The following is a 12,302-nucleotide window of genomic DNA, read 5'->3' on the forward strand; positions in this document are numbered from 1 at the left end:
GCTTGTAGTCCATTGGTATTGGGTTGCTCTCCTAAGTGGGAGGTGTAAGCTTTGAATATCAGTTGAAGCAAATACTGTGTGTATATAGGGTATCCCTCTTTTTTTTTGTAAAAAAAAGATAGCGGTCTAGTAGATAAGATGTTTTTTTTTTTGGAAGTAGGGTACGAATTCTGTTGCAGGAAATTGGAGTTCGGTTCACATATTGGGTTGGGGGTTGTTGGTTCCTGGTGTATAAAAGTATACAATCTATTGTGACGAATTTATGAGGTCTAAGATATAGTTCGATGAAAATAAAAATTATGGGTCATGTTATATTGCCATATTATATTTTGATCAATTAACGATGATGAAATGTACAAGTAGTCGATCAAGCGGGAAAATTTTAAGTTCTAAAATGAATGAAGGTTAAATTTTTGAAAAAGTAAAAAGTTATTCATATTTAAATTGGAAATCATATTTGTGTTCCTCAATTATTAGCAGATATGCAATGTAGTTCTTGGTTTTCAATTTGAACAAATTTGATCTTTCAATCTTTCTAACATTAGCTAACTTAGTCTTTCTGTGATCTTTCTAATTTTAGTTCTGTAAAGAGACTTGTTAACTGAGGTGTCTAGCTAGGATACAATAGAAGTTATAGCTCAAGAAAGTAGAAACTACAAACCAGAAACTCATATTAGTATTTTGGAGCTTACTGGTAAGCAAGGGACTACATCTTGGATGTTGGTCCATCAAATTGTCTAACACTAGTGTATGTGAACTCTCATCCCTTAATGTGTCCCTGTTATTCCTTATTTTCTATAAATGCACAACTTCACTCATTTCTTTATGTTTTGGAAGAGTTTCACTTACAACACAATTTCCATTGAGCGTGAGCGACTAGCCCATATTATTGTTTATATGCTCACGAGAATGGGAAAGACGTCATGAACACATGTGCTAACTTAATCACAAAATATATAGTTTATGAGTGTAAATTTGACTATTGACTAAAGACTAAATTCTTATTAGTAACCAATGTGATACACATCATATAACATTATACTTGTGCATGCACTCTATATCTACTATCACATGACATTATATAATTAGTTGAAAATGAGATATACAAAAGCATCCGATTAAACGTATATTTGTAAATTGCGTATAAAACGAGTTGTTCGTAGCAAAAAGTCGAATTTACATTATATTTTAGCATCATTTTCAAAAATTCTTATCAACTCAATTAAATGACTACCTAAGTCAAACTGAAGATATGATGAGATTAATTAAGGGGAGGAATTTGATTAAGCGGTCCATGTGCAATGGTACTGAGGTATGCACAAAGTGGCTTAAAAGAGGCTGAAAATCCAATCAGGTCCATATAGCTGTGTGGGCTATACTATCAAATAATGTACATTCAGTATATAAATAATATATTTTTAATATTTAAAAAATGTATATTATATTCAGGAAAACTACATTATTTGAGTATTAAAGGTACCTTATTTTGTATAATGTACATTCAATACACAAATAATATACTTTTAATATATTAAAAATGTACCTTTTGTTATAGTCCATAAAACACTGCTTGAATCATGATCCACACAATAATTTGCCTGAAAAATCCATATGGAGCATTTTATAGAGAAACGAATGTGGTGCATGACAGACTTGCTTGTTGGTCTCGCCATCCAATGGCTGTGTAATGAAGACGATATTAGATATGGTTAATTGGCTAAAGTTATTTTGGAATTTTTGGGTAAAATGTGTTTATGAACTTATGTGCCTTACTCTTAAATTCCTTAATGAAATATATATTTGTGTTTTATATCTTGTGTTGCAATTGTGGTTTATATTATTGATATTTGTAATTAAGGATCCAACTTACATGTTTCATTGCTATATTTGTGTGTTGATGGGAGTTAGGGCATAAATTAGAGTAACCACGATTGCATTTGACTATTACATATTGGGAGAGGACATTTTGGCTAAGGAATTCTATGTTGATTGCTTGTTATTGAATTGTTTGAGTGATTATCTCATGGAAATAATATGTTCACTCACTTTATTTTAGGTTGGAATTATGGGAGTAATTCGTCTCCTTTGTATGCAATATTTCACACTTATTTAAGACCGTACCAAATTAATTATTTGACTTTAGATTGACACTAAGTGAATAAACACTTGACCCTAACAAATCTCGCTCTTCATTCTATTGTTTTTTCAAGTTTGCTTGCCTTGTATTTATTTTACTCCTATTTGATTGTGTTGAACTATCTCTCGTGACGTTAGGAATAGCTTCTTATGATTAAATTAGTAACTAATGCTTAATACTCCACTTCCTTGTGAATCAACAACCCCAGAATACTCAGAGTATTTGATTGTCGTATTTTGCTACAACCACCCATGATATAATTTGTCAAATTGAGTCCGCAAAGAGCGAGTTTTTTTTTTTAAGAAAATTTAATTTAATTGATTAAAAAATAAAGTGGTTAAATTTAAAAATATTTTAATTTTTTTTAAAAAAAGATTAACAGTAATGCCTTATATACTAGAATAAAATATATTATTTAGGTTATATATCAAATACGGTGAACATTTATTCTTATAAGTTATATATAACATTCAATGTAAAAAATATATTATATGATTGTGCTAGATATAAAAAGACCCGATACTATTACCAACGTAGAAAATATAAATTTCATTCAATTTTGTCAAATAAAAGAAGTGTAGAAATTTAAAGTTAAAAATGAAACTATTATTGATGGAAGGAAAAGAAATAAATAAAAGTGAGATATGATATTAAAAAAAAAAAAAAAGGAAAAATTATGAAGTTGCAGTTGGAAGATATTATCGCCATTGGGGACATGGCATGCGTGGAGATAAGTGAGAGTAGGGTGGTGAGTGGGGGTGGGGCCTACTTTATCCAAAACTGCCGCTTTTACCGGCAGCTTCTGAATGGGATGGCGTGCGGGTTTGAGGGGGCAGTGTTTGGGGATTGGCCTTTCATCCCTATCCAAAACCCGCCCCCTGCCTTCATGGGGCCCACTTTCATCCTTTTTTCTTTTTTTCGAATTGGAATGTTCCAAACGCAACTTTCAACCACATTTCTTCATATTTTCTCCTACTGCTTCCTTCCTCTCTCATTTCTCTTAGCTTCAAACCGACATTTCTGTTCCCATTTTCCCTATTCAATTCTATCATCTCTCTTTTCCACCCAAAAAAAAAACTATCATATTCCATATACACATAAGAATAATAATTATAAATTAAATTTTTATTTTTATCTCTCACTCGAATTGATTTGAAAAAGAACGTGATTGAGAATCAATTAAATTAAGTCTAATCATATATAATGTGAATATTATTGCATTTTGAATTTTATATATATATATATATATATATATATATATATATATATATATATATATATATATATATATATATATATATAATTGTTGAAATAATCCTTATATTTTATTTGCCAAATGATAAAAACTAAGACAATTTTACAAAATTGAGGATATATCTTAAAACTTTTGAAAATAAGTGCTCAATATGATTCTTCACATCCTATCCTATCCTATCCTATCCTATCCTATATATAATAAAGCCATATGGTTTTGTGAAAATTAAATGGTGATAATCAACATTTAATTTTCACAAGACCATAATAATATTGTTATTGTGAAAATTAAATGTTGATAATCAACATTTAATTTTCACAAAACCATAACAATATTGTTAATTATAATAACAACAACAACAACAACAACAATAATAATAATAATAACAACAATAATAATAATAATAATAATAATAATAATAATAATAATTGCAATAATAATAATAATGATAATAATTTCCACGGACAGTTTCTAATATATATATATATATATATATATATATATATATATATATATATATATATATATATATATATATATACTTATTTATTTATTTATTATATTTATTTATATTTCAATTTCTACTGGCAAATTATAGTGAAAAACGATGGTCCACATAATTGTATGGATCATGAATATCAAATACATTTTTAATATATTAAAAATACATTATTTTTATATTGAAAGTACCTTACATACATATATAATGTACCCTTGGTATATTTAAAATATATTTTTTATTGCATGCAACCCCAAAGTTCATAAGTTTGAAATTAATATATGGCATAGCTAGGCGGCCTAATATTTAAGATTGTTGATGTGCATATTAAGGACTACGGAGACAAAAATGTGTTATTCGTGGATTCATCGGATACTATCCAACAACACTCTCCAACTTAATTGACGTGAAGTGGCTTAATAATATTAAGATTATATTCCCGAATTATTAGTTCTCATCTTTTATTGATTACACACTTAATTCGATAGTATTTGGAAGAAAAAATCAATGTTCGAACTAAGATTGTGATTTTGGTCTTTAAAGGTCAATTGTATGTTGCTACATCTAGAGTTAGAAATCTCAAAGGTCTAAAAATTTTGATCCGTGGTGACTCTAAAATTGTAATTCAATTACTATTGTAGTTTACTAAGTTCTTAAAAATTTGTAATATTAAATACTATGTACTAAATTTTTAATATAGTTTAAGATTTGTAGTAATCACCCACCTTAAATATTATTTTAATTGTAAATATATTTATGTTCATAATTTTATCATAGGAATTCACACATAATAATTATTGAATAACAAAAATTATATATATGAATAAACCTCATATAGGGTATATTTTTATAACATATTTTCCGTGCATCGCACATGACAAATACTAGTATATTTAATGGACCAAAATGTTTTGTTTTTCCTTCTTCTTTTTTTTTTTTTTTTTTTTTTTTTTTTTTTGAAGAGAAAAGTTTAATTTATTAAATCATCAAGAAGAAAGTCCACAACGAAACTAGGGATATCAAATCACTCTCCGCAATCTGACATAGAAACGACCTCCCGAACAATAATATAGGCAACATAAGATAATTATACGGGTAGTTAAATTCCATCCCTCAAATTGCAATCAAATTTGGTTTATGTTCATGGAAATATATGTTGACATCTTCGTGAAAAGTCTTCTATCCACAAAATTAAAACATAAAAATAACCACTTTCTTTTTGAATGTAAAAATAACCACTTGATATGGCTAAAAACTTGAAAACCTTTAACCTTTACAAACTAAATGTTTGAATTTATCTAAAATTAGATTTGCATTACCAAAAATAACAAGTGTACTCTCAAATAGCAAAATTCAAGTAAGATGTCATGAAAACTCTCTTTTTTTAAGATGAATTAGAATTAGAAAACAAAAATAGGAAGTATAGATTTGATCTTGTTGTGAGCACTAGTGTATAAGCTAAGTGTTTAGAGACATGTCAGCCAGTCGAGACACATCCTGTGGTTTGTCTCATTCATCATATATATATATATATATATATATATATATATATTCAAGGTTCGAAACTCGACAGCTGCAGTATGAGAATTATGTCTAAAGTGAACAGATCCCTTGAACGTATCAATATATGATTTTGTCTGCTGAATTATTGCGTCACTGTGATTTATATCCTTCAAAATGCTCTGTCGGGTCGCGTTGTTAATTCAACATTTTTTAAGAAAGATAAATATTCCTTGTTGATTGATGTAGTTGGGAAATTAAAGGAACAAAAGGTTAGTGCAACACTCCCATGTGATTGGTGAGCGGTTCTTCATCTCCCAAATGTTGCTTGGTTGTCTCACGCCTCTTCTTTGCCCACTGCCGATTTTGTTGACTTGTTTTTGTCCATCAATTAGGAGCCTTCTCCTACTTGTATACTTACTATCATACCATATTCTTCCCATCTTGATAATGACAACAATTAGAGCAACCTTAGCCCATTTCGTTAAATAGATGAATAATTTATGTTGATTTTTCTCCTTTTGATCTTTTGGCAAAATCATAAGGCAAACTTCGCCTATAATGCATATTAAGGTAAGAGTTGCCGAATTTCTTATAAATATAAAAGATAATGGCAATAAATTTTAATTAATTCAAAATTAAGATACTACTGAAGCTGGTCTAGTATGAACAACTTAAGTTGGTTTATCTCTTTTTTTTTATTGGTTCAAAAAAGATTGGTTTACTTCATTATGGTCTTTTGTTGGCTATTTAAAAATTAATCGACCCCACTACAAATTAATTATATAAAGTAGTGTCAAATAGTAAAGTATTTTTTTTTTTTAAATAAATATAATCCATGTATCATTTTGTCTTAAATAATATTGACTAGAAAGACTAATTAAGAGATAAAATGGTAATAGATGCATGGTAACAAATATTACGGAGTACTTTATTACTATGGAGAATCAATTATACTAGTAAAAAACTTGTCTTACAATTTAAGAGATCTTTCAAGTTTCAACTTTCAAGCAATAGAAATGGGCTTATGTAAGTGTTATGGGCTTCTATGGTATACTATCTATTGTGTAAAACCCATTTAGTGAGAGGCCCATATCTCATATTATTACCATGGAATATATTTTTTTCTATTTAAAGGAAAATGAAATTTAGTCAAGCCTTAGCAGTTGAATATGATGAGTGGAGGGGTAGAAAACCAAACATTATCGTTAGACATGGAACATGCTTCCCTAGTTAAAGTATGTATATGTATTACATGAGTCATATATTTGATAGAATAATTACCTTTTACGGTATGTTATGTCTTTGCCATTTTGCTTGATTTGTTTTAAAAAAATGTATCTCGTTTTTGTTACTTTTAGGTATCAAAAATATAAAATGTAGAGTAGCAAGAAAGGTATTACTTTGCTAATAAAAAGTGTTGAAAAGATGAAAAAGTACATACACTAAACCATTTGAATAAAGCATATGCATATGTGGTCCAATCCCATATACAATTATTATTATTTTTTTAATTTACTTTAAGCCATATTCCACATCGTAGAGAAAAGGGACATTGGAAGAAAATATAGGAAAATATGACTTGAATTTCCAAATTTTACACTATACTTTTATTCTTTCACTCAAAATTTTAATGTTGTTATTGTCATTAATACTCACATGATAAAGATAACAATTGCCCGAATAGCTCAATTGGTCATTTTGGTGAAGTTTGGGAACAATAACTCCCGAGATTGAATTTCACGGGCAGCAGTGTGGAAACAACCTCGAGTAAACAAATGTCTAGTTTTCAGTGGGAGTAAACAAATGTCTAGTTTTCAGTTGAATTATCATGATTTACATAATCTTAGATGCTCTGTCGGGAACAAGGATATAGATGACATCATGACAATACAAATGTCAATTGAAATGTCATATTTGAATGTATTCTCCCACTACCATAGAAATTTCAATAGATGTGTGTGTCTACGTGTAGAGAAAGGGGTGCATGTATATATTGGCATTTATACAAATACATTATATAAGCAAGTGTATATATAATATATACATTTCTAGGATTTGGAGATAACTTTGGTGAAGGGGATGGAAATCATATCCCTATTCACCAAACCTTAAGAAAATTTAGATTATCTCAAACAATCTTTCTCTTGTCTTCAATTTCCAATAGTTTAATCTATCCCGGCCTATTCATTTTTCTGCCGGTTGAAATTCCGTTTCATTTTCCGGCCGGTTGAAATTCCGTTAAAATATGAATCAAAAGGAAGCCGAGGTTAAAGAAGATGGGGAAAGTTCTCTCGCGACGTCGCCTCCGGTCACGACGGCGCTGCCAATTTACGATCCTAACATGACCACCTTTTGGCCGCCGTCACCGCCGCCGCCGCAGCCACCGTATTATTACCCGCCAATGCCGATGGCTCCACCGCCGGGCCCGTACTATTTCCCGCCATTCCCGCCGCCGTTTTACAACCAGCCGGCGATGGGAATGGGTGGCTACGATCCGTACAATGCTGACCGTTCACTAACGCCGTTAACGAATGCCTGGTCCACACAACTTTGTGATTGTTTCTCCGACATCAAAATTAGTGAGTTTTTCCTTCATTAATTAATAGGAAAAATAGTCATTTTCGTTTATATATTTATACAAAAATAGGAATTTCAATTTCGGATAAATATTATATATCTTCTAAATTTTCACAAAGTTTGTCACATTTGCATTACATTGTTAGTTAATATATATGGATAAAATTGTAATTTATAATTTTAAACAACTAAAGATACTGTTAAGCGGTTAAAGAATAAAATTCTCAAAACTGCCGCATTGCAAAATATTAAAATGTTAATAATGTTTTCATCAATAATTGAAGAATTAAAATTACTATTTTCCATAAACACATGGATGAAAAACATTATTTTTATATTACTTGAATTCGCACAAAAATAAAAATGCTAGAATTAAATAACGTGTTTTATCTCGACTAAAAATCTAAATTAACAGTTAAAATACACATTTATGTTTTAAATGTTAATGTTTTACAAGTTATTATACGTTGCAGGCTTCATAACAATTTTCCTGCCATGTGTGACGTTCGGCAGAATTGCTGAGTTTATAAACGAAGGACATACAAGTAAGTCTTATAATTTGGCAGGCCCTGTCATAGCCCACGGGTCTAACTGACAGGCCTTACGTGGCTATCTCACTTTGATTGCTCTATAAGTGATGATGAAATAATGTTGGTTTTTCTTTGACATTTTCATGCATGGCAGCATGGTGGGAACATGCACTGATGTTTGCGTTTTGTCACGTTCTAACGTTGTCCCAAGGATCCTCTATCTACTCATGCTATTATCGGACTAAAATGAGGAACAAGTATGCATTGAATGGCAACATCTTCATGGATTTTCTCTTACATTTATTCTGCATGAGACTGTCGCTCTGCCAGCAGTATCGTCAGCTTGATCGCATGGGATTCGACGTTGGCTTAGGTAAATATATGTATGTATGTGTTAATGATGATTGTTGGATTCTGCTTTGGAAAAATCAAACTTTTAAATTCTTAATTGTTACCCGTTATGCAACGTAAGATTTTATTTTTTTTTCAATTTTTTGAAACGTAAGATTCTTAATCGTTACCCATTATGCATCATATATCATATAATTAACAACCATTAAGAGATTAAAAATAGAGTTTTTCCTTTTCCTAATTTAGTTGATTTGTTTATCAAGGATGGCATGGATATATGGAGAAACAGAGAATAAATGCAACGGAAGCTGCAATTCAGTTTATGCCCCCAAGGATGGATTATGGGATGTATAGATAAGAAGAAAAATACTTAGAAATATTTAAATGGGATTAATTTTCTTTAATGTAATGTTTTGGTAATTAGTCAATCAAATCGTTAAGTCAACCAAGCATCTTGTGCTCAGATGGCATCCGGGTTGGACTCTCATATGGGAGGTTGTGAGTTCGAGTTTTAGTGGAGGTATTATTGGCTCTTTGTGCTTCAGTAGGTTGTAATAATTCCAAAAAATAAAAATTGTCAAGTCAAATTAATTAAAATAAAAAAATGTGAATTATTGACCCTCTAAAATTACCTTACAAGTTAATTAATTTGTAGTTTAAACTTTTTCTTGACATTGAGCAACTCTTTGGTCGTGAGAGAACCTTTCAAGATTAAATACCTAGAACTAATGTAAAAAGTATCAGTAACAAAAATATCTAATATTTTTATCTTTTTTGAAAAAAAAAAATGGTAGTTAAAGTGTTAAAAATTTCCTAAATTATTATATATAAAAAATGTAAAAGTTCGATTATGTTACTTGAATTTGAATTTGACTCGAGTGGGGCAAATTATGCTGTGCATCCGTGTGCACCATGCATGGTGCACACGGATGCAAAAACGACGTTGTTTTGACTAAAAACGCGCATCCAACTTATAAAAATAAATTTTAGTTTCGATTCCCGTCAACAACATTATGTTGTGCATAATTTCTGAATGTATAGTTATGAAATTATGGATGTATAGTTATGCAATTCTGGATTTATAGTTATGAAATTATGGATGTGTAGTTATGCAATTCTGAATGTATAGTTATGAAGTTATGCAATTCTGTATTTATAATTATGAAGTTATGGATGTGTAATTATGCAATTCTAGATGTATAATTATGCAATTCTGGATGTATAATTATGTAATTCTGAATGTGTAGTTATGAAATTATTGATGTGTAATTATACAATTCAGAATTTATTTTTTTTTAAGTCGACATCAAAACGACGTCATTTTTACATCCGTGTGCACCAATACACAGCATAACGACTCCTCGAGTGGTTACCCGAATATGGGTTCTCAATAGTAACTAAATTCAACTTAATCCTTTAGCAAATTCAGCAACGTTGGGGGCAATGACCACTTAAGAAGATGAAGGTCCAGTATGGCAGTATGAACCACTAGCTGTGGCCCATTATAGTGGGCTATAGATACATTACTAGGTAGTTTGACCAAACTATTTGATTAGGCAAATTATGCCCTGGACCCGTGTCCACAGTGAATTGTGGACACGGGCCCAAAACGACGTCGTTTTTCAAAAAAAAATGCGTCATTTAGTTATAGAAAAAAAAATTCGCGCGCGTTTTGCCGTTAACGGCGTTAACAGCGTTATTTTTTTTTGGATTATGAATGTACAGTTATGCCATTATGAATGTACAGTTATGTCGTTATGAATGTACAGTTATGCAATTATGAAATTATGAACACAGAGCTCTAACATTATGAACTTACAATTATGAACATATATAGTGATAAAATTATGACCATGGAGCTTTAAAATTGTGAATATAGAGCTTCGAAGATTATGAATGTACAGTTATGGAGTTATGAATCTACAGTTATGGAGTTATGAATCTACAGTTATGAGATTATGAATCTACAGTTATGGAATTATGAATGTACAGTTATTGATCGAATTATGAACAAAGAGCTCTAACATTATGAACTTACAATTATGAACATATAGTGATAAAATTATGAACATAGAGCTCTAAAATTGTGAACATAGAGCTTCAAAAATTATGAATGTACAATTATAGAGTTATGAATGTACAGTTATGGAGTTATGAATGTACAGTTATAGAGTTATGAACGTACAGTTATGGAGTTATGAACGTACAGTTATGGAGTTATGAATGTACAGTTATTAATAATATAGTAATAAAATTATGAACATATATTCCTATAACGAAGCGGTCTGAAATTAAAAAAAAAAAAAAAAAAAAAAAAAAAAAAGATAACAGTGCCTAACGGCACTGTTACCCGTGTCCAGCAAGCATGCTGGACACGGGTCCAACGCATAACGATTGATTTGATTAGGCAAAATTACTATTCAAAGCCACATCGCTAAATATTATGAGTTAAAATAATGTACTTTATAACTTAAAATAATGTACTTTATGTGTTAAAATAATGTAGTTTGTGTTAAAATTTAGAATAATGTACATTATGCTTTAGAATAATGTACATTATAAGTTATAAAAATGTATGTTGCAGCGGGTCCTATGATTTTTTTTTTTGGGAGCAAAACGGTATCGTTTTTAGGCCGTGGTCCATTGTCCACGTAATAACACTTGATTTTATTAATGGAATGTTTTATAAGTATATTTTAAATTTATTCTTTACTATAGATACATTTTATACTATCAAATTAAAGGAAGAAAAGAAAAACGAGAGCAACTCCAACTAAGTTAGTCAGATTGTTGATTTAGTAATCTTATATTTACAGATTTGACTCAACCTAGGTTAGTTTACTTCATCGTGCTATTGCTGGCTAGGATCATACAAGGTGATGTTTACCCATTACACACCATCGAGTAAAAACATTAAAACTTAGTTATAGCACATAATTTGTTTAAAAGCTAAAATCCATTGCATAAGTAAAAAGCAATTATTATATCGAGGACCATGATTCACATTGAAAGATTGACCACTAACATATATATTCATTTTTTAGTATATTGAAGGTTCATTTTTAACGTACTACAAGCTCATTTTTTTGTGAATTTTAAATTCATTTTTATTTATCATAATACCTTGAAATAAACATTAATTAAGTACATATAAATGAACATTTACTAGTAATTTACCTTACAATGTGGACCATAGTTTACAATATAATTTACCGGTAAAAAGAGAAAAGACAAAAAAAATTATTGAACAAAAAAAAAAGGAGACATTTGGTATCCTCACAATTGTCAGACTAATCTGGATAAGACCAGGTCACACTCAATTTGGTTCTCCTTACAGTAATATTAGTTGTATGTTTGTTTTTTTTTTTTGTTTTTTTTTTTTTGTTTTGTTTTGTTTTTTTTTTTTGTTTTTTTTGTTTTTTTTTTTTTTTTTGTACCTAGGGTATCCAT

At 29.9% G+C, this 12,302-nt stretch overlaps 1 protein-coding gene across 1 annotated transcript; it reads left to right on the forward strand.

Moving 5' to 3' along the window:
• The first annotated feature begins 7,372 nt into the window (after nt 1-7,372).
• On the forward strand, nt 7,373-9,366 carry LOC109171865 (protein PLANT CADMIUM RESISTANCE 2-like). Its single transcript, XM_019320941.1, has 4 exons — nt 7,373-7,973; nt 8,445-8,516; nt 8,656-8,874; nt 9,116-9,366. Exons 1-4 carry the CDS (start codon nt 7,640-7,642, stop codon nt 9,208-9,210), a joined length of 720 nt encoding a protein of 239 aa, XP_019176486.1. The 5' UTR covers nt 7,373-7,639; the 3' UTR covers nt 9,211-9,366.
• The last annotated feature ends 2,936 nt before the right edge of the window (nt 9,367-12,302 follow it).

Source organism: Ipomoea nil, unplaced genomic scaffold, assembly GCF_001879475.1.
Source record: "Ipomoea nil cultivar Tokyo-kokei standard unplaced genomic scaffold, Asagao_1.1 scaffold0382, whole genome shotgun sequence".
Taxonomy (NCBI): Eukaryota; Viridiplantae; Streptophyta; class Magnoliopsida; order Solanales; family Convolvulaceae; genus Ipomoea; species Ipomoea nil.